The sequence below is a fragment of the Phragmites australis genome, chromosome 17, assembly GCF_958298935.1.
Source record: "Phragmites australis chromosome 17, lpPhrAust1.1, whole genome shotgun sequence".
NCBI lineage: Eukaryota > Viridiplantae > Streptophyta > Magnoliopsida > Poales > Poaceae > Phragmites > Phragmites australis.
The window spans coordinates 13,382,186-13,404,462 of record NC_084937.1 but is presented as its reverse complement, the minus strand read 5'-3'; the positions used below and the strand labels follow the sequence as shown (position 1 = coordinate 13,404,462).

Below are 22,277 nucleotides of genomic sequence, written 5' to 3'. Positions count from 1 at the left end.
TATTATTTACAGCGTATGCGTGTGAGTTCGAAAAGAGAAGAAAACTAATGGAAGTGAGGAAATATGATGTCTGTTGGAGATGAAAAAAATAGAAGATACTATAATAGTTATAGGAGATACTATAATAATATTATAGATGATATATTTTTAGAATTTTTGTTGAAGATAGGTTAAACCTAGCTTTATGGCCTCTTATGCATAAGTATCCCTTTACCCGCAGCTTATCGTTAAACCGTTGAAATGAGCGTAACGGCCGCTTAAGCAGTCCAATTGAACCGAAGCACATGGTTACGCTGTCACATAAACGATCAAGTGGTCAACCAGTGCACACCACATTTCAGAATCTGGCATCCATTACGTTTTTGCTGTACTACAAAAAAATCATCAAAATCTAATTTATGAAACCATCTTGTATTTTTAGTTGTATTTTTCTTCGTTCAAATACAAAATTTGAACGATACATCTCAAATCTGGAGCAACGCATAGTATCCTTTTCGTCGCTATCTAAAAAGGATGCTCAACTTTAAAAGATGTATTTTTTCCGATAACATAAGCTTTATTACATTTTTTTTACATCAAGATGATATAATCGTCAAAGAGTATAATCCTGACCTCTGTATAACTAATATACATATAGCCAAAAGGGAAACAAGAAAATACCAAACGCATCAAGCCGAAAGGTTAAACACTCTGAAGCGATTCTAAAAGATTCCATCAGTTATGCGTAGTCTAAACAACCACTCAAACTGGGTAAAGAGCTCCCTGACCGTTCGCTCCAAGTATACATATGCAGTAGCCATCGAAAGTCGTTTCTCCTGATGCTGCAAAATAGACCACATACAGAGTCACCATGTACAAGAAAAGATAACATTCAAAGGATATGCACATTATTTTTTTGTTAAAGATAATATTATTTTTGATAGCTAAATAAACTAACAAAAGACGACAGCCGCCGCTGTCGGTAACATAGGAACCAGGGGTCCCCGAGTCCCGAGGCCAGATCAGCAGGTTGCCACGTGGCGCCCTCCTGCGGGGATTATCTCCACGAGGTACGAGAAGACTAAGTCCCGGGAGAGGGTGCTCCGGGCCATGAACAGTGGTTCCTAAGTACCCGAGTTCCCCAATGACCCGAGAAGACCAAGTGCCGAGAAGAGAGTGCTCGGGGCTGCGAACAGTGGCCCCTGAGCACTCAAGTTCCCCGACGACAAGGAAAGCTAAGTACCGGGAAGAGGGTGCTCGAGGCTACGAACAGTGGCCCCCGAGCACCCGAGTCCCCCGAGGACCCAAGGGAAGTCAGTTCCGGGAGAGAGTGCTCGGGGTTAAGAATAGTGGCCCCCCGAGCACTCGGTTCCCCGAGGACCCAAACAGCCAGTTTCGGGAGAAAGTGCTCGGGGCCGTGAACAGTGGCCCCCGAGCACTCGGTTCCCCGAAGACCAAGAAAGGGCATATCCGGGAGAGAGTGCTCGAGGCGGTGAATAGTGGCCCCCGAGCACTCGGTTCCCCGAGGGCCTGAGAAGTCCTCGCCGGTGGCCCCCACAAAGGCCTAACAGTGAGGTGTCAGATGCTGAGAGGCCCAATGCTGCATTTAAGAGGGCGCGTGGCCTATCACTTCCAACTGCTCCCCTCACGCTTGCTGCCAGTCCCTACCACAGCCTGGCAAAGAGGTGTGGGGACATTTAATGCACGAGTCCCATCGCGGGACATCCGGCGCACCTCGGGATAACATCGCGAAGCCCAAGGTGCCCCGCCTGCCGCCCTGCTGTGTCAGGCCTGCTCTGACCGGGCGGGCACGCCGGGCTGCTCGGTGACTGCCCGGTGAGCCCTCCCCGCGGCGCTCGTTGAAGAATGGCATGATGACATACAAGATCGGACGGGGTGTGTTTTCAACCCTCCCCGTCACCTCGCGCAGCAGCCCATGATGGTTGCTTTCCATTTATGATGCCTTGGAACTCACGCTATCCCTTTCTGGGCACGCTACCGCCCCGGCGGGTATTTAAGGCGAGGTGGGCTCCCCGGAGAAAAAGAGGCCAGACTGAGTGAAGTCAAGTTCGGACAAAAGCCAAGTTAAGCACAGACAAGCCGAACGAGCACCGAAGAACAAGGAGTACGAAGCTCTAGACTAGATAAATATTCTTGTAACCCAACATAACCTCTGAGAGACATTCTCAGAGTATTTATAGCATACACACAGGAGTAGGGTGTTACGCTCAGTGTGGCCCGAACCTGTCTAAAAATCCCCTGAGCATTTACTACTTCCGGCATTCGATCCTTCTATTCCACCTGCATCTCATTTACGTCTATTTATTTCAACCGCAAAACGGATTCAGAATCATCTCGCCGGCCAAATCTCAAAGGGGGTCCCTCCGGATCCCTGCTTGAGGAGTTCACCCTCCGACAGCTGGCGCGCCAGGTAGGGGGGTTGCATCCCTGAATTTGTTTTGTTCTCTGCAGAAAAAATGGCAGGTGGACATCGTCTCCGACGCACCGGCTCCAGCTACAGTGAGGAGATAGAGCCCCTTGCTCAAGAGGCCCCAGTCTCTACTGCTCCTCAGCAGCAGCCACGGTCCGCCCGCACGGCGCTCCCCTCTGACAGGGACAATGGCGCTGGGCCTAGCAGGGCCGTCATCGCCGTTGCAGGCGCACCGCCTAACCCTCAGCAAGTAGCAGAAACTCCTGCCGCAAGATCCACGTCTGGACAGTGCCGGGCGCCGCTACGGCACAGGCTCGCGTTCGGCGACGCCAGTCCTGGGAGCGCGCTGCTTGCGGCGCAAGTGCTCCTCAGGCACCCGCCTGTCCAGGTGGCGGGGAAACCCCAGAAGGCCACTGGCTCCAGGAGGTGGCCGCTCTGGTGGGCACGGCTCACCGGCAGGTGCTATCCGAAAGCTCCCGAGCCACCTCCCACCGCGGCACAACCAAGGTCGGTCCATCCTCAGGTGGCGGTCAAACCAGCCGGGGGGCCTCCAGGCGGAGCGCTGCCCCCCTGGCCACAACGGAGCTCAGGACCTCCACTTACATCTCAACAAGCGGAGGGCCGTTGAAGACGCGCGCGTCACCCTTGAGCGCCAACGGGAGTCCCGGCACGAGGCCGAAGCAGAGGACCAGGCCTCCTCTGATGGGTAATGTTGGCCTGATCTTCCGATAGGTAGTGATAAGTCGGTGGGTGAAGAACTCGACGTTGATGATCCAAAGGCTTCGACCCGAACAGATCGTCTCCCTTGCAATCACTACACCACAGCTCCGTTGGTTATCAACCGTGTCGCGCGGTTGATCTCGCCAAGAAGGCTCAATCCCTGCAAGCGTACCGAGAACACAAGCAAGAACGTAGAAGATGCAATCTGAAATATTGCGAATAGAATTCAAGCACTCGAAGTCGGGGTTCCACAAACACTTGCGGCGGCCTAGTCGGTCCGGAACAAGAGCGAAAATCTCACAACTGTGTGTAGATCAATATCTAAGCAAAACCCAACCCTAATTAGGGTGGCGGCTACTGTATATAAAAGACTAGGGTTGGCCAAGGACCCCTGGACGCGTTCCTAATGGACTCCAACACGTTACACGGCCCAACGGCCCAAAAGATGGTGGCGCAGCACCCTGACAGATTCTGGATGTCCATTTGTTTCAATGATTCCTGTTGACTCAGAAAGAATTTGGACATGGAACTAGTACCGTTGGAAATCTTATCTCCTTAGCTTTCCAACCATGTGTAGAACGTCAAAAACGGAGTCCGTATGCGTCCTGGGCGACGATTTTAGTGCGGACTGGTCCTGGACTCCGAAACGGACTCGAACTGGATTGGGCCTCCACCTTGGCTTGGGCGCCCATGCTGTTCTTCTCCCGTGTTCCTAAGTAGCAATACATCACGATTATTCAGTAGCATCCCATCCTCATCAAAGTATAAAGGAACACTAAGGAACGAGCTCACCTCATGATTTAGTTGACGTGCACGAGCTCGTGTCAATGGACCTATTGTTGGAGGAATACTCGGTGTGTGTGTATCCGAAAGAGTAATGTCCTCATCATCCTCTATGCCGGCCCATGACCGTCAGGGTTCCCCAGCTCGCCGGCGTTCACTGCCCAAGAGCACTGCCCGCGTTGCGGGGTACAGCATAGGCTGCCACGCCTTCACCAGCGAGCTCCGTCAGGTCAACTGGCCCATGAAGTTCTGGCCAAAACTGCCGGAGAAGTACGAATGGTCCATCGACCCCGTCGAGTTCCTTCAGATCTACGCCACAGCCGTCTAAGCAGCGGGTGGCAGTAAAAAGGTGATGGCCAATTATTTCCATGTATCCTTGAGGGGCTATGCCCGTTCTTGGCTTATGAACTTACCCCCAAGATCCATCGACTCCTGGGATGACCTCTGCCACCAGTTTGTGGCTAACTTTCAGGGCACATTCGCGTGCCCCGACTTGGAGTGCGACCTCCACTTCGTAAAACAGCAGGAGGGGGAGACACTGCGGCGCTTCATACAGCGCTTCAGCTAGGTCCGCAAACACCATCCCGTGGATAACCCCCCACGCCATTATTGTCGTGTTCCGGCAGGGCGTCCGTGATAAGCAGATGCTCGAAAAGCTGGGCACGCACGAGGTCGAGACCACCGCGGAGCTTTTTGTGTTGGCCAACAAATGCGCCAAGGCGGCGGAGGCTCGGGCGTGGCATGTTCCGTGCCCTGAGCAACCCGCTGCTGATCAACCAGGTCCTTCCCACTCTGACAGGCGGGAAAAGAAAAAGAGAAGAAGGCGTGAGGCTGTCCCTGTCGTGCTGCCTGAGGGCCCTGACCGCCGGTCGGTACGCCGGGCGGCCGCCGACAGAAGGCCCACTCCCGCAAGGGCTCCGGCTCCTGCAATGGCTCCGTGATGGCTCCTGCTCCCGTAAGGGCCCCTACTCCTGCGAAGCCCGAGCCGGGAAAGTGGTGCCAAATCCACCAGATTGAGTGGCATGTCCTCACGGAGTGCCGCACGGTCAAAGGCCTCATCGAGCGGCGCCAAAAGGACCGCGAGGAGCGCCGAAGGGACGATGGCGACAGAACCGCCCCAGAGAATCAAGAGCTCAGGTTCCAGGAGCCTGAGCACACCATCTCCTTCATCGACGGAGACTCGTACACGCCCTCCTCCCCCCGCTGTGTCAAGACCATGCGGCGCGAGGTGTGCTCGGCGACCCCGAGCACGGAGGCCGCAAGGCCCCTGAAGTGGTCAGACTCCCCGATCACGTTCAGCCTGGCGGACCACCCCGCAAGTACTGCAGGTGTGGGGTGACTACCCCTGGTAGTGTCCCCCACCATCTGCAATGTAAAGGTCAGTAGAGTGCTGATCGACGGGGGTGCAGGCCTAAACCTCCTCTCCCGGGAGGCCTTCAAAAAGCTACAGGTGCCTTCCAGGCGCCTAAAGCCGTCGCTCCCCTTCTTTGGGGTGACACCCGGGCACACCCTGCCCCTCGGGCAGGTCGATCTGCCCGTGACATTCGGGAGCTGGGATAATTTCTGGACGGAGAACGTCATCTTTGATGTCGCGGAAGTCCCCCTCCCCTACAACGCCATCCTCGGGCGCCCGGTGCTCGCTCGGTTCATGGTGGTCACACACTATGCATACCTCACGGTTAAGATGCCGGGCCCCGTAGGTCCCATCTCCGTGCTACCGAGACCGGCAGCGCCATCTCCTGCACCAAGCAGCTTTACTTGGCCTTGGTCTCTGCTCGGGCCGAGGTCGAAGGACACCCAGGGGGCCCGGGACCCTCTTCATCTAAACCCCGACTCGTTGCCGACGCCCCCGTTCCCACGAAGGAGGTCGTGGTGGGCGAAGAAGCTTCCCAGGTCATCCGAATCGGCGGTGACCTGGGCAGCAAATAGGAAAGCTCGCTCGTTTCCTTCCTCCGGGCTAACGTCGACGTGTTTGCATGGCAGCCGTCCGATATGCCCGATATCCCTATGGAGGTGATTGAGCACCACCTTGCTGTGTGCCCGGATGCACGGCCGGTGAGACAGAAAGTCCGGCGGCAGGCGCCCGAGCGCCAGGAGTTCATCCGGGAGCAAGTAAGCAAGCTCCTTGACGCCGGTTTCATCCGAGAAGTCCTCCACCCAGAGTGGCTGGCAAACCCAGTCATCATCCCGAAGGCCAGCGGCAAGCTCCGCATGTGCGTCGACTACACCGACCTAAACAAGGCTTGCCCAAAATATCATTTTCCTTTACCCCGCATAGACCAAATTGCAGATGCCACTGCGGGATGTGATTTTTTATATTTTTTAAATGCAAATTCTGGTTATCACCAAATCCGCATGGCTGTAGAGGACGAAGAAAAAACTTCTTTTACCACTCCGGTGGGGACTTATTCTTATGTGTCAATGCCATTTGGTTTGCGCAACGCTGGGTCATCCTTCCAGCCCGCCGTGCGCATTACCCTTGAATCGCAGGTTGGCCGCAACGTCGAAGCTTACATTGACAATCTCATGGTCAAATCCCGAGACCGTGCCACCTTGCTGGGAGATCTGGCCGAGACTTTCAACAGTCTCCGCACTACCCGCTTGAAATTCAACTCCGAGAAGTGTGTCTTCGGGGTGCCCGCGGGTAAGCTCCTCGATTTTTTGGTCTCTAGCCGAGGAATCGAGGCCAACCCAGAGAAGATCTGGGCCATCGAGCAGATACGACCCCCGGCTCGACTCAAGGAAGTTCAGCGTCTCGCTGGCTGCATGGCGGCCCTGGGGCGCTTTATCTCCAAGCTCGGGGAGCAAGGACTCCCCCTCTTCAAGTTCTTGAAGAAGACCGGTCACTTTGACTGGACGCCGGAGGCCGAGCAGGCCTTCCACGACTTGAAGAAATACCTCACCTCACCGCCCGTACTAGTGGCCCCCTCTAAGGGCGAGCCTTTACTGCTCTACGTCTCGGCCACTCCTCAGGTCATGAGCATGGTACTGGTGGTGGAGCGTGATGAGTGCTTGGGGCAAGGTGCTGGGTCCCAGCTCCCGGCCGTCCCCGAGAAGTCTCCAGTTCTCGTGGCTCCTCCCGAGCAAGGAGTCGAGCCCGAGCACCTGGCTCCTCTCGACCAGGGAGTCGAGCCCGAGCACTCGATTCCTCTCGACCAGGGAGTTGAGCCCGAGCACTCGGCCAGCCCCAACCACGGCTCCAAGCTCAGGGCTGTGACAAGCCCTCAAGTGAGGCGTCAATTCGGGCCCGTCGCGTACAGCGACCGGTGTACTTCGTCAGTGAAGTCCTCCGAGACGCCAAGACAAGGTACCCCCAAGCCCAGAAGCTGCTCTATGCCATGCTCGTCGCTTCCCGGAAGCTGCGCCATTACTTCCAGGCGCACAAGGTCTCGGTGGTCACCACGTATCCACTGGGGCCGATCCTCTGGAACCGAGAAGGCACTGGGTGCATCGTCAAGTGGGCGGTGGAGCTGGCGGAGTTCGATCTACACTTCGTCAGCCGCCAGGCAATCAAAAGCCAGGCGCTCTCTGACTTTGTGGAAGAGTGGACGCCCGTCCCCGAGATCGACCATGAAGAAATTTCCGCATATCCCATACACGATGTGCCCGGGTACTGGGTTATGCACTTCGACGGCTCCCTCACGCTGAAAGTCACGGGGCCTGGAGTGGTTCTCACCTCCCTAACAGGTGAAGTACTCCGGTACGTCGTGCAGCTGCATTTTCGAGCAACCAACAACATGGCGGAGTATGAGGGCCTCATCGCTGGCCTCCAAGCCGCGGTGGGCCTTGGGATTCGTCGCTTGCTAGTTAAGGGAGACTCTCAGCTGGTGGTCAACCAAGTGTCCAAAGAATACCAGTGCATGGATCCTCAGATGGCGGCGTACGTGACGGAAGTCAGGAGGCTGGAGAGGCACTTCGACGGCCTGGAGCTGCGGTACATATCTCGCCGCGACAACGCTCTAGCCGATGACCTCTCTCGCCTGGCCTCTTCCCAGGTGCGTGTCCCTTCCGGAGCCTTTGAAGAAAGGCTCACACAGCCTTCCGTCCTGCCTGCTGACCAGGACGAATGGGAACCCTCGAGCCTAATTGAGGGAACCCAGGCGGCGCCCTCAGTGGGAAATCCCATCAGGGTGCGCCGCCCGGTGAGTGTGTTGTGCTTGCTGGCAGTTCTCAAGATGCCTCGTGGATCGACGAGATCCGAGGGTACTTGAAAGAAAATATCCTTCCCGGGGATGATGCCTCTGCTGAGAGGATTGCACGACAGTCCAAACGCTATGCCATAGTAGATGGGGATCTCTATCAGTGCGGTATGGACGGTGTCCTCCTGAAATGCATCACCCGGGCAGAAGGCGGTGAGCTTCTCACTGAGATCCACGAGGGCGAGTGCGGTGGCCATGCATCATTCCGCATGTTGGTCGGGAAGGCCTTCTGGCAAGGTTTCTACTGGCCTACAGCTCTCCAAGATGCTTCCGAGTTGGTTCGACGTTGCAGGGCGTGCCAGTTCCACGCAAAGCAGAGTCACCAACCCGCTCAGGCTCTTCATACCATCCCCTATCATGGCCCTTCGCGGTCTGGGGGCTGGATATCCTGGGTCCATTCCCCCGAGCAATCGGGGGCTATGAGTACCTCTACGTCGCCATCGACAAGTTCACCAAGTGGCCAGAGGCGGTTCTAGTCATCAAAAATTACCAAGAACATGGCATTTCAGTTCATCCGTGATTTCACAAGTTGCTTCGGCATCCCGAACAGAATCATCACCGATAATGGCACTCAGTTCACAAGTGCCCTGTTCGGGGACTACTGCGAGGACCTCGGCATCAAGCTTTGCTTCTCCTCTGTTGCTCATCCTCGGAGCAATGGGCAGGTCGAGCGTGCAAATACTAAGATACTGAAGAGACTCAAAACCCGGACCTACGACATGCTCGCAAAACACGGGAAAGGGTGGATCGACGAGCTACCTGCTATGCTATGGGCCAACCGGACCACGCCAAGTCGCGCCATCGGGGAGACTCCTTTCTTCCTCGTGTACGGCGCTGAGGCGGTCCTCCCCTCTGAGCTCACTCTTGGCTCCCCTCGGGTGCATGTCTACTCTGAAGGCGAACAGGAACAGCGAAGGCGCAACGACGTCGACTACTTGGAGGAGCGCTGGCGACGTGCCGTCGTCCGAGCAGCCAGATACCAGCAAAGCCTGCGACGCTATCATCAGCGTCACATCCGGACCCGGTAACTCGAGGTTGGGGATCTAGTTCTCCGACACGTTCAATCGCGCAAAGGAAAGAATAAACTGTCCCCCATGCGGGAAGGCCTCTTTACCGTGATCGGTGTCCCGCGACAAGGCTCGTTCCGGCTGGCTGCGGAGCATGGGCAGCCGCTCCCAAATGCGTGGAATATCGAGAATCTGCACAAATTCTATCTCTAGGCAGGCATGTTTATGCTCAGGCCAATCAGGCTGGGGGTCCCCTCCCGCCCAAGTTGGCCGGGGGCTACCACCAACCATGTAAGTCATCCAATCTTGTACAAAATTGTCAATATACATTCTTATTTAAAATTTTGTTTCAAATTTTCTGTCTGGAATCCATATGTTTAATCTGTTAGGTGAGATGCTCGATTGTGCGAGAAAAACACGCTCTCTCATTTTTCCCATTGATAAAAACGAGTCCCGATCGGTATGCGTGCAGGTAGTTGCCGCTGACCTAAGTCTGTTGTGGTAGGTTGTGGTGTCCGGTGACATGGCAGTACCCCGAGCATCACCGAGCCTCCGAGGTTCTCGGGTTATCCTACCGCTTGAGCAAAGAGTGGTCGGGACCGCCTAGACCCCAGGGGCGGGCTGTCGGTGCTCGGTCTGGTCAATCCTTCCCGGGCGCCACCGAACCATAGGACCTCTTGGTTATGCCTCTGTCTGTATACTTCGCCAGTCCGGGTATTCGAGAGGTCTCGGGTCAAAAATGAGAGTAGTGTATAATGAGTACCGCACTAACAGAGCGCACCAAGCAAAGAATCTTTCCCTATTTTTCTAAAACTTACAGATCAACAATCAAGAATAAAGCAGCCCGACCGTAAGGGCCTCAGTGCCCAGGGCGCTGCTCGAGCCTATGGGGTCCTCAGGTAGTCCTACCACTCGGGCATAAGTGGTCAGACCGGCTAGACCCTCGCTCCCTCTCATGCTTTCCAGTGCTCAGGCGCTCCGTTCGAGGGAACCAAGTTCCCGGGTACCCCGAGCTCGGAGCGCGCACCACTCTTGGATCGGTCGGTCAGAAGGCTGACAGCTGTCCGGTGAGTGACTAAAGTCATACGAATTTAGATTCTTACTTACTCAGTAAACTATTGTTTCCGAGTTATCCTCGAGACCCTCGCATTCTAATCTGTTCGGCAAGATGGTCTCCTCGCGCATAAAACCCCGCCCATGTGTTCGCTTTTTCCGGAATGACAGGAACAGACAGTAGTCAGGTGTACCGTACGAACGACGATGTTTGACTGAAGTCCTTCATGGTGGTCGTGGTGTTCGGCCAGCTTGGCAGTACCCCGGGCACTATTGAGCCTCTGGGGTTCTTGGGTAATCCTACTGCTTGAGCAAAGAGTGGTCGGGACTGCCTAGACCCTGGGGGCGGGCTGTCGGTGCTCGGTCTGGTCCGTCCTAGCCCGGACACCACCAAACCGTGGGGATTCTTGGTCGCATTTCCGCCCGCACGTGTCTCCGGTCTGCTTGTTTGAGAGGTCGCAAAGTGGAAAAGTGTTCACTAGTCGTGGCGTGCTTCGTGCTGGATCGACCTATCTCCCGAGCAAGAAAGTTTGTGCCTTTGTCTCTTGACTTAGCAGCTGCGGACTCGCGAGGGCTCGAGGGCTGGACGCTCGGTTGGTCCCACTACTCGGACGATGAGTGGTCGGGGTGACTTCGCTCTCGGGGAAGGAAGGTCGGGCTCGCTCCGGCTAAGTTCTTCTCGGGACATCAAGTGAAAAGCGAAAAGACATCAAAACAAGCATCAAGACAAGCATTGGAGTTTCGATCCCGAAGAAAGGCTTCTATTATATTAAAAAAGAACCATTCGGAGGGGATCACTCCCATATTTACAATAAGTCAAAAAACAAAAACCTAATCTAAGTCGGCGGGCTCTAAAGGCGGCGAGGAGGCTTCACTGCTGCTGCCGCTGCTCGGTTCCAGCGGCGGCTCCCGCGTGAAGCATGCCGCCACCTCGGCGGTGACGCCCCGGACAGCCTCCCGGGCGGCCCCTTCCTCGGCCTCGACCACCCCCTGTTGGACCGGTTCCAGCGAGAAGGTGGGGTCTCGGCTCCGGTAGCAGGCAAGGACATGCTCGGTCACTGTCTAGGCCAGAGCGCGCCCCTCCCGAGATGCCAACTCCTGCACAGCCCACGAAAGAGCCTTGAGGCACCGGCTGATCTCCTCGAAGTCGAGGGCAAGGTGGGCGATGGTCTCTTGGTCCATCCCCTTCTCCGCCCCCTCCTCGTTGACGATCCTCGACTCTAGCAGCATGCTGTCGGGCCCCTTGTCACGGCGGCTGCTTCCTGCCCTCGGCATTCTTTTGGGGGTGGGGAGTGTGCTGGAAATGGTGGGGGAAAGAGAGTGCTATGGGCTGGAGGAAGAGCGAGAGCTCTCGAGCGCAAGGAAGAAGAAAGCAAGAGTATTGATCGCAAGAATGGCGTAAAGGGGCAACGGTTCGCTCCCCTCTCCTTTTTATATCCTGGGGATTTCAAACGACGCCTGCCGCGGTGCATTCGGCGAGACGAATTTCCTCGTTCGGCACGGGCGCCAGGCGAATCTCCCTCGATACGTGCGGTTGCCAGACGCACTATCCTCGATCTGCGCGGTTGCCACGCGCGCCGCCCACCTCGTTACCACGCGCCTCGGGAGTCGGATGGACACGCGTCCGTTCGGTTCCCCACTGGGTTGTACCAGAAGCCTGGGCCAGAGAGACCAACGCCTAAAAACAGGCCATGTGGTGTCAGTGCTGGGATCGGCCTCGATGAAGATGAGGGCCCCATCCGCAGTCTCTGAGCCATCGCCTGCCGATGGGCCCGGGGGCTGCTGTTGGTGACATAGGAACCAAGGGTCCCCGAGTCCCGAGGCCAGATCATCAGGTTGCCACGTGGCGCCCTCCCGCGGGGATTATCTCCGTGAGGTACGAGAAGACTAAGTCCCGGGAGAGGGTGCTCGGGGCCATGAACAGTGGTCTCCGAGTACCCGAGTTCCTCGATGACCCGAGAAGACAAAGTGCTGGGAAGAGAGTGCTCGGGGCTGCGAACAGTGGCCCTCGAGCACTCAAGTCCCCCGACGATAAGGAAAGCTAAGTACCAGGAAGAGGGTGCTCGGGGCTGCGAACAGTGGCCCCCGAGCACCCGAGTCCCCTGAGGACCCAAGAGAAGTCAGTTCCGGGAGAGAGTGCTCGGGGCTGCGAATAGTGGCCCTCGAGCACTTGGTTTCCCGAGGACCCAAACAGCCAGTTCTGGGAGAGAGTGCTCGGGGCTGTGAACAGTGGCCCCCGAGCACTCGGTTCCCCGAGGGCCTGAGAAGTCCTCGCCGGTGGCCCCCACAGAGGCCCAGCAGTGAGGTGTTAGATGGTGAGAGGCCCGATGCTACATTTAAGAGGGCGCGTGGCCTGTTACTTCCAACTTCTCCCCCCACACTTGCTGCCAGTCCCTGCCACGGCCTGGCAGGGAGGCGTGGGGACATTTAATGCACGGGTCTCATCGTGGGACATCCGGCGCGCCTCGGAATAACATCGCGAAAGCCCAAGGCGCCCCGCCTGCCGCCCTGCTGTGTCAGGCCTACTCTGACCAGGCGGGCACGCTGGGCTGCTCGGTGGCTACCTGGTGGGCCCTCCCCGCGGCACCCGTTGAAGAACGGCATGATGACATACAAGATGGTTGCTTTCCATTTATGGTGCCTTGGAACTCGCGCCATCCCTTTCTAGGCACGCTACCGCCTCGGCGGGTATTTAAGGCGGGGCGGGCTCCCCGGAGAAAAAGAGGCCAGACTGAGTGAAGTCAAGTTCGGACAAAAGCCAAGTGAAGCACAGACAAGCCGGACGAGCACTGAAGAACAAGGAGTACGAAGCTCTAGACTAGACAAATATTCTTGTAACCTAGCATAACCTCTGAGAGATATTCTTAGAGCATTTATAGCATACATACAGAAGTAGGATGTTACACTCAGTGCGGCCCGAACCTGTCTAAAAATTCCCTTAGCATTTACTACTTCCGGCATTCGATCCTTCCATTCTACCTGCATCTTATTTACGCCCATTTATTTCACCCACAAAACGGATTCAGAATCATCCCCCGGCCGAATCTCAAAGGGGGTCCCTCCGGATCCCTGCTTTAGGAGTTCACCCTCCGACAGCCGACATTAAATCGACTTTCCATTGTTTACTTAGACCACAAAGCTAATTACTAAACATATTAGTTGTGCTATGTGGGGTACATATTAGAGGCAATTTGGACTATGAAACATGCTAAACGGGCAAAATGACAGTAAAAAAAGGGGTACTTAATCATTTCTTTATGGTGACAAAAATAATACTTTTGACTACTTGATATTGTCTTTTAGAAAGGTTATTCTTAGTTAAAAGAATTCCTTTGCGTATGTACTAAAGAAAGATTTAAAAGGGCACATAGGCACACCTTCTAAATGTTGAAATAAAGAAATAATATTTGGAAAAATAGATGAAATAGTAAAAAAAAAAAATTCAAGACCTCAGGCCTAGGTTTTATTTCACTGATTAGGTAGTACTCCTATATTGTTTGGTGTAATGTTTCTAAAGTGAATATTGCTATAATGTTAACATGTAAGGTTTCTTAATAAAGAAAAAGTGTGTTTGGTATATGAGAATTAATAAGAGTAAATTTTAAAAATCTATAACTATTTTTATATATGTTGAAAAAACTATAATTTTTAGTATCCATTTTAAAAACCTACAACTATTTTGATATATATTGTAAAAAACTACAACTTTCTCATTATAAACTCATTTGTCATCATCTATAGTATGTAATAGGAGGATTAACCGTGGGTCCACCTATTGACAGAGAATGAGAGGAGGGCTCATTGTGAGAAAGTTGTAGTTTTTTACAACATATGTCGAAAATAGTTATAAGTTTTTAAAATAGACATAAGAAGTTATAGTTTTTTTAACATGTGTCAAAATAGTTATATATTTTTAAAATTTACTCAAATAATAATCGAAATAGCTGTAGATTTTTAACATGAGCACTAGAAATTATAATTTTTTACAACATATATAAAACAGTTGTAGCTTTTTTGGAATTTACTCAATTAATAATCCTCCTCCTGATCTGCACTTGTAAAACCCACAAACTGCAGGGACCAAAGTGCAGAAGAAACACAAACGACCATTCTCTTCTCCACCAGCGCCGCCGCCTTCTTTCCCCCAACCTCCCCCCCCCCCTCCTCCTCCTCCGCGACCCCAAGGACCACCAAGCCCTAGCTCTGTCACCCTTCGCTCTCCTCCATGGCCAATAGCAACCTCCCCCGACGCATCATCAAGGTGAGGATCCTCTCCACTTGTCGAATTTTTTGTTTCTTACCCATGTTTTTTAAAGCATATTTGGTGATTTTTTGTGGTTTGCTTCCCGCAGGAGACGCAGCGGCTGCTCAGCGAGCCAGGCGAGATGCTTTACTGATGAAATAATATTTTTTTAGGTTTCCCTTTTGGTTTATCTTTCTCGGATTCAGTTGTCGCACGCTCTGATTAGGCCCAAAAGGCCTCTAATTTATGTGTTTCTTTTAGTTAATAAAATGCTAGAACGTCTAATTCTGTATGTGTAGGGTCTGTCTGTGAAGAGGTAGTTCCCTTTTACTGTTCTGGGTAGTTCTTTTAGAATTTTTAGGCGATTTCGTGGATGGTGTGTTGATGGTCCTCCTGGGTTCTGTGGCTTTTCTGTTTTTGCAGCTCCAGGAATCAGTGCCTCACCATCAGAGGAGAACATGCGCTACTTCAATGTCATGATTCTTGGCCCATCGCAGTCACCATATGAGGGTGAGAGATCTTTTCCTCTCGTTCTTCTGTTCTATATTTTAATTGCCGTAGACATTATGTATCTGTTTGGTGATACGGTCCGTCCTCTCATTGGCTTTAGAAATGATTTATGTACTTATTTTTGGAACATTTTACTCCATACCATTCAAAAGTACCAACTGTAGTCAAATACTACTCAGTCTCATTGGATCAATTTAATACCATTGAAATTTCGCTTTATTAAGATTTTTACAATGCTCTTCGCTTCTGTTTGGACTTCTGCAATCTAAGCATTATTGGGAATAAAGATTATGCTTAAAACTCTAGTATACCCTTCCAGTGCTCTTCTTCTGTTCTCAATTATTCCCCTTCTCCTTCACGGCCAAACAGCGCCATCGCACCGCCGCTCTATTTTGTCGCTTGCTCGTCTCTTCATCAGCTAGGTTACTGCTCGGCCCGCACGTTTCTGCGCCAAATCAGAGACAGGTGCTGCTTTCCTTCACCAATCTGTGGCATGATCCTTGTTGGCAGCAGGTGAGGGATGGGGGCCGCTGCAGGTGGGAAAGATGGACGTGGAACCTAAGATCATCCATGTTGGCAGCAGCATTTATGTGGCAGAGTGCAGCCCAGTGAGAAGCCAGAGCCAGCAGTGCCAATGGAGTTGAATGGTATTGGGTGAGAGCAGAAGGAGAACAGCTGTGGTGTGTTTCATAGAGTCATAGACTAGACAATGCAAGCTAGAAATTGGTGGCATGGGCTGAGTGAAGGAGATTTTGATAGAACTGGGGCAATCGGCCCAACAAGTTGATAAATCGAGTTGAGTGTAGAACACATTGAACAAATCTACATAGCTAGGTTTTTATTTTTATTTTTTTCAACTGTAAATATTTGGAGAGTGGGATGGATGGTGTTTGAGTCCTGAAATGGGCTGGCAAACAAGTCATCCTTACTATTTTTCCTAGTGTGCAAGTCTACTTCATTGCCCTGGATTATCTCTAGTCTCTACTATATAAAGCACGAGTTGGTTCCTGTGTCACCCCCTCCCACCTTCACCTCCCACGCTATCTAATAAAAAATCGGAAAACAACTGCGTCAAATAAATAAAAAACCAGAGAAAACCAACACCAACGCCCACTCACGAATTCTGCTCCGTCCGCCGCAACAGACCACAAGTCGAATTCGTATGCTCGGTGCATGGTGTGTTCGAAACACAAGTGTTTTGTGTAGAACATTGAATCATTTCGTATAAATCATGAGTTCCATTGCAATGCATGTGCATTGTACTAGTTCTAGTAAATTTTCAGCAGAAACATCTGATGTGTTTATTTTGTCTAGTGCGATGATTAATGCATGCTCTTTTTGTGTAAATTTTCAACTAACACATCCTTAATCTCCTTCATAGAATGCAAAAGAACGCACACACTTGCTATTTTTGTGTTGTTGCTTTCCAATATAGTCTCTGATACCTGTTGGTTGCACTATTTATCAGGAGGAGTTTTCAAGCTTGAATTATTCTTGCCCGAAGAATATCCAATGGCTCCACCAAAGGTGTTTCATTGTTTGCTGTACTCTGGACTAGTATTTCAGTTCTGTGATTCTATGAAATTGTTGATATATAATTCTTCTGATGTTTGTCAAGTGTCATGTAGACCAAGTTGTGGTATGCATCAAATTCAGAAGGGGACCATATGTATTGCTATTGCTTCTCAGTGAGATTTAGATTTCAGCTTCAAATTTAATTGGAGATCATCATAGGATGCTTTTAGTGACGACAGCCATGTAAACTAAAATATTCTTGTTAGTCTCAGTGAGTTTAGGAAATTTCTATTGCAGCAATCATACTTTTGTTCGACGGACTTAGATTTGTCCTCTACTATTTGCATAAGATTGTGTTGGTTAGTTTGGTTTAAGATCTGCAAGCATTTGTACATTTGTGGTTTGTAAAGTTCTGATTTAATTGCTGAAAACAGGTTCGCTTTCTCACGAAGATTTATCACCCTAACATTGACAAGGTAAGTTTGTTATCTTTTGCTTTCCTCTAATGGCATTAGGAGGTACTACGCTGCTTAATACTTACACTCATACAGCTTGGTAGGATATGCCTTGATATTTTAAAGGACAAGTGGAGTCCTGCCCTTCAGATCCGAACAGTTCTTTTGAGGTGAATGCTTCTGCTTCAGTATTCATGCCAGTCTGGTGTATTTGGTCTGTTTCGTTTATAGAGAAGTCTACTTTTTTCTTGAAAGTACAAACCACATAACAGCTCCACCAGACTATGATTCCTGAAAGCGCCTTCTGATATCCTTGGCCTATTGGCCATTAAAAGCTTATTGTATTATGAGACAGTACATAGTGACAAATGCGCACCATCAAAGCTTATTTTGCACCTTGGCCATTAAAAGGCAGGCAGATCATATAATATGCATAAATTTACTAAGCAAAGATCCTTGAATAAATAATAAATTGTCAGATTGCCATAAAGTGTTTGCCACCAATTGTAAATTGTAGTGGAGGAGGGCCGCGCTTGCTGCCACTGCTGCATATTATTTGCCACAACCACTACAAGACTAATGGCAAACTGATATCTGTAGCTATCAGCTTGTGATCAGTCATCTGCAGCATATTTATTCCATTCACAATCCGTTCACATACTGCCTAGTGCTTATGTTCTTTATATCCACCATTAGACTGATGGCAAAACTTATATCTGTAGCTATCAGCCTATGACCAATCATCTACAGCATGTTTGTTCCATTCACTTACTGTCTAGTGCGTATGTTCCATTTATCTGGATACCTCAATCATTAACACAACGCACAAATACACACAACAGACAAGTACGGATGCACACTGCACATATATCTGCGTCACTACCTTCAGTATTCTGGCATTTACTTGATTTTTTTTTGCTGAAACAAAAAAGAATCAACATTAGCTGACCTTCTCATTTTCTTTGCATGCTTCTGGTCTTCAGCATTCAAGCGCTCCTCAGTGCTCCAAACCCCGACGATCCACTTGCTGACAATGTGGCAAAGCACTGGAAGGCCAACGAAACGGAAGCTGTGGAAACAGGTGAGGGAATAATCTATCTTGTCGAATTTTAGCTGCAGAATATCACTGAGTTTGACAATGAATGGCATTCTCAAATGGCACAGCCAAAGAGTGGACGCTTGTATATGCAAGCGGAGAGTGAGCTTTTCTCGACACAATGCTTCCTTGGTAATAATCTTCACGCACTGGAGAACTCGACCGACTATTGGTTGGTTAACTTTGACACTGAAGGAGCGGAGGAGTGAACTGTCGAAATTTATCCTCTTATGGTGTGTACTCGAGTCTGTACATTACTCTAGTCGGGCTGTGATGAACCCTCATACATGTAAAGTGTTTCTCGAGATCTTTTGGTAGCCGGATTTATGTGATTTTTTATTAATTTCAGGAAAAACTGGCTCAAACATTTTCCAATTAAAATTCCATTTGTAGAAAAAAGTGAAATAGTGGAATTTAACTACATAAATGTAGAAGAAATATAGTGGATATTTTTTAAAAAAATTAATTGGTCTTCACCCCCAAAACTATTAGAATGTGGGGCATACTTCAGCCGCTTGGTCCTTAACCATTGATTCTAACTACTGTCTTGGGTTGAACTGAAGTTCCGATATTAGATCAATACTAGTCTGATTGGCGTGCGTACACTACGCTTATTTTTATTTTGCTGTGTAGAGCACGACAAAAGAAGATTAAAAAATTAAGTTCACAAATTTTGTACATTTCAATATTTATTTATAAAATTATTAATGTTAAACATATTAAATTAATTATAGAGAAAACAATAGTACTTTTATGCATGCACATAGTTTTAACATGTATGTGAAAGTAATACTAACCTAAAAAAATTTGTTTTATATTTTTTTGAGTTTTAGATATTTTTCTTTGCATTTTAGATTTTTTCAGCTGATTTATTAATGTAACTAATATTCATTTCGATATTTTTCTGTAATTTTTTGGAAAAGAAAATTACATATGTATGTATATATGTATATATACATGTATACATATAAGTATAAATGTATACATACATATACATGTGTGTGTGTATATATATATATATATATATATATAGGACACCTATTCTATACTCCTAGGAGTATGTACTCCCACATGCAATATACCACCTAAACAAACACTTTATACTCTTTTATCATTTTTAGTATACTCTAATACTAATTCTAAGATACTCCAATATGAGTTGTATGAAAAAAAATTCAATGTTAGCCTTTTATTTTTGCTATATACTCTTTTTTATACATAAAAGAAGTATATACGTAAATTATGATAAAAATCATGGAATTTCATAAAAAAATTCGTGGGATTTGTATTGTAGTATCTTATAATTACTAATGAAGTATATTTAAAGTGATAAAGAAGTATAACACACGTGTAAAAGTGGTATATGAGAGGTGGGAGTACATACACCCAGGAGTACATACTAGTTTTCCTATATATATATATATATATATATATATATATATATATATATATATATATATGTATGTACAGTAGCCGCCTAGTACAAATGGAGTCTGAAGAGTCTATAGATTTTTTAACCTATTTAATCCCATCTTAGTCTTAATATTCTATTATTAATCCGCCCTAGACTATATTTTTAAGAAGTAACCCTTCCTTTTAGTCATGTGGTGCATAATAATTTTTTGAAAAATTATAATTTTTTTAGAGTCATACGGATATGACATTTATATAAAAATTATAGTGCTCGACGAGATCTATAACTTTATAATTGTAAGTTTTTCATTTGAAGTCTTTATAATATCCAAATAATTAGTATGATCTTCAGACAATATATTGGCCATAGAATTGTTTAAGATCATTGTACGAATTACTGAGAGCGAACCGTCCATTCTTAAATCACACGTGCCATATAATTTTTCATAATTTTTGGATATTTTTAAAGAACCATTGACAACTAAAAAATTAGAGTAGTCAAACCTGTTGTAATGATCATGTTACCTCGTACTAATTAAACAGAAATTTAAATAAACAGTATTGTTGGAGAAATAAGCCAACCTGAGAATAATGGTTGAAGATTACCATCGAAGTCTCTCTGCAGTCTTGATCTCCGAACCCTCGAAGCTCGATCTCTGATATCATCAGATCCTTTCACAGTACCCCTTTGCACCTACACAGACTTCCCTTGGCTCCGCCGGTTCAACCCCCCGAAGCCTTCCAAAACATGGCCTCTCGAAGCCTCGGTACTCCGAAGCTTCGGCCTCCCGAAGTCCCGGCCCTCCGGGGTCCCACTTCTCAACGCCTTCACCTGGCCTCGGGATGATCGGGCCACCTTCCCGAAGGCAGCAGGGTGAGTCAGTAGGCCCTAGGAAGATCTGCCGAAAGGAGAGCGCCGGTCATGCTTTGCCTATAAAGAAGTGACCGGCATTAAAGGCCTAGGCTAATGGGCGCCACTTTGACACCTTGGCATGATGAGGGCTATCCTGACACCCCTGACAGTGCGGTGCCAGGTTGCAATTGACGACCAGCTCGCCCCCGTCAGGGGGCAGGCACCACGATAATTACCATAGTGGATATTTATCTCCTGACAGGATAGAAGGTAATTATCCAGGATAAAGCTCAAGAATTTAGCTGGATCCCGGATATTTGTATATTATGATAACTTGTACGTCAAGCTACGCATAGCCATATAAATAGGAGACCATGGTCCTCTGGGTAAAAAAAAAAGGAAAAGGGGGACAATGACACAGCGAAAAAGAACACGCATCACAGCGAACGTTGTGATACTCCTCCTAGAGATACATTTTCCTATCATCAATATACTCATGGTGTTCCTTCCTCTCAAACTTCGTCTCCAAGCTTGAGTCTCCTCCTAAGAAGAAACTCTCGCCGTACTTGCTGGGGCAAGACGAACTCTTGCTCCAATAGTGGCGTCGTCCGTGGGGATCTCGAACACAGAAGTGCTAAGAGAGGTAGGAATCAACCAGGGAAACCACCAAAGGATTAGCTAAAACCGCCATACCCACCATTGCGAGCATGCAACCATATGCATGGCTGCCTCAGCCATACGCACCGTATGCATGCTCCAACCTCGCTACCGTATGGGACGGTGTTCCTCCGACCTTGGCTAACTCAGAACCCTGGGTCGGTACAGGAACTTCAGATGGTGCGGAGGCCTTCCAGCCTCTGCGTGACGAAGACCTCACCGCCTCAGGAGAAGACGCGGCCGAAGCCACAGTCAAGCAGGCCGCCTTCCAATGGTTCTGGGCGGTCCAACCTAGGAATGCTCCTACCCGGGCTTGGTCCACAGGTTTCCCCTTCGACCACACCTGGGATACCCCGAGCGAGCCAATATCTTCGGAAAGTCTGTCCACCTAGCACCCTCCTTGGGCCTCGCAGGCGAAAGAGGGTTCCAAAGAGACAGAGGGCTCCGGGGTGCACGAACCCCACCAATGCCTCCGACACTGCCCTCGTAACGCCAACCGCGCTCAGGGAACCCCAAGCCCACCTCGTCCGATGAGGCATAGTCAGAACCACTTTGGCTCCAAAAGTCGGTTCACCGGACAACCTCAATGGTCTCCCAAAGGGGAAGGAGCCCCTGGGGAAACCACAGGCTCCGGGACACACTGCCTTTGGCAGCGACCCCGACGACAACTCCAAGCTCCGGTGCCCTCGGAGGCACACGGGTGCATCCTGCATGGGCCAGGGTGCGGCCACAACACCAACGACTGCCGCACCCTCATGACCTTCCAGGAGTAATACCTCGGAAGGCAAGCAGAATACCTGGCCGTGGAAGGAGCAGGCGAAGGATGACACAGGGTTCGAAGGCCTGGGGCGAACTCCCGGGCAAATCCCTGGCCCCTTAACCCTGCACCGTCACTACTAACCCTGCTATCAACGGTACCACATTCAGCAACGAGAACTGAGTCGGGGACACGCTGTCGCCAGGCTCCGGACGGAATATATTTGGAGCCAGGCAGCGGCCAAGGACCGAGGCGGTCAAGCACCGCCTCTCCCGACTAGCCTTCAACTACGCCTCCAACATGCCGTCGCTAGGTTCCGAACGGATTACCTCCGGGGCCGGGCAATGGCTAAAGGCTGAGGGGATCAAGCACCGCCTCTCCCAGCCTAGCCATAGGCTTCGAGGTCACCAAGCCTCACAATAGAAACCTCATTCCTGCAAAGGTACGCCCACTATTAACTACCAAATAGTTTACCTAGTGATCCGTCTTTCATACGGCAAGGTTAGAGTCTGTTGGAGGCCTCCAACCTTACTGCTAGGAGTCTTTTTTCAATAAATAGCCACTGAGTAGAAGCAGTAGAACTTAAGTCACATCTTCACTTAGCAT

General features: G+C 49.9%; 1 protein-coding gene across 1 annotated transcript; it reads left to right on the top strand.

Moving 5' to 3' along the window:
* Nucleotides 1–14,258: 14,258 nt before the first annotated feature.
* On the top strand, nucleotides 14,259–18,346 carry LOC133897589 (ubiquitin-conjugating enzyme E2 36-like). The gene is made up of 8 exons (XM_062338377.1): nucleotides 14,259–14,433; nucleotides 14,525–14,552; nucleotides 14,839–14,925; nucleotides 16,394–16,452; nucleotides 16,875–16,916; nucleotides 16,992–17,065; nucleotides 17,879–17,976; nucleotides 18,060–18,346. Exons 1-8 carry the CDS (start codon nucleotides 14,398–14,400, stop codon nucleotides 18,095–18,097), a joined length of 462 nt encoding a protein of 153 aa, XP_062194361.1. The 5' UTR covers nucleotides 14,259–14,397; the 3' UTR covers nucleotides 18,098–18,346.
* Nucleotides 18,347–22,277: the final 3,931 nt, after the last annotated feature.

Bases quoted from the DNA above. Each gene is read 5' to 3' on its own strand.
- LOC133897589 (XM_062338377.1), top strand. From the start codon at position 14,398: ATGGCCAATAGCAACCTCCCCCGACGCATCATCAAG. The intron at 16,453-16,874 runs GTGTTTCATTGT...TGCTGAAAACAG, and splicing joins ATCCAATGGCTCCACCAAAG to GTTCGCTTTCTCACGAAGAT. The intron at 16,917-16,991 runs GTAAGTTTGTTA...ACACTCATACAG, and splicing joins ATCACCCTAACATTGACAAG to CTTGGTAGGATATGCCTTGA.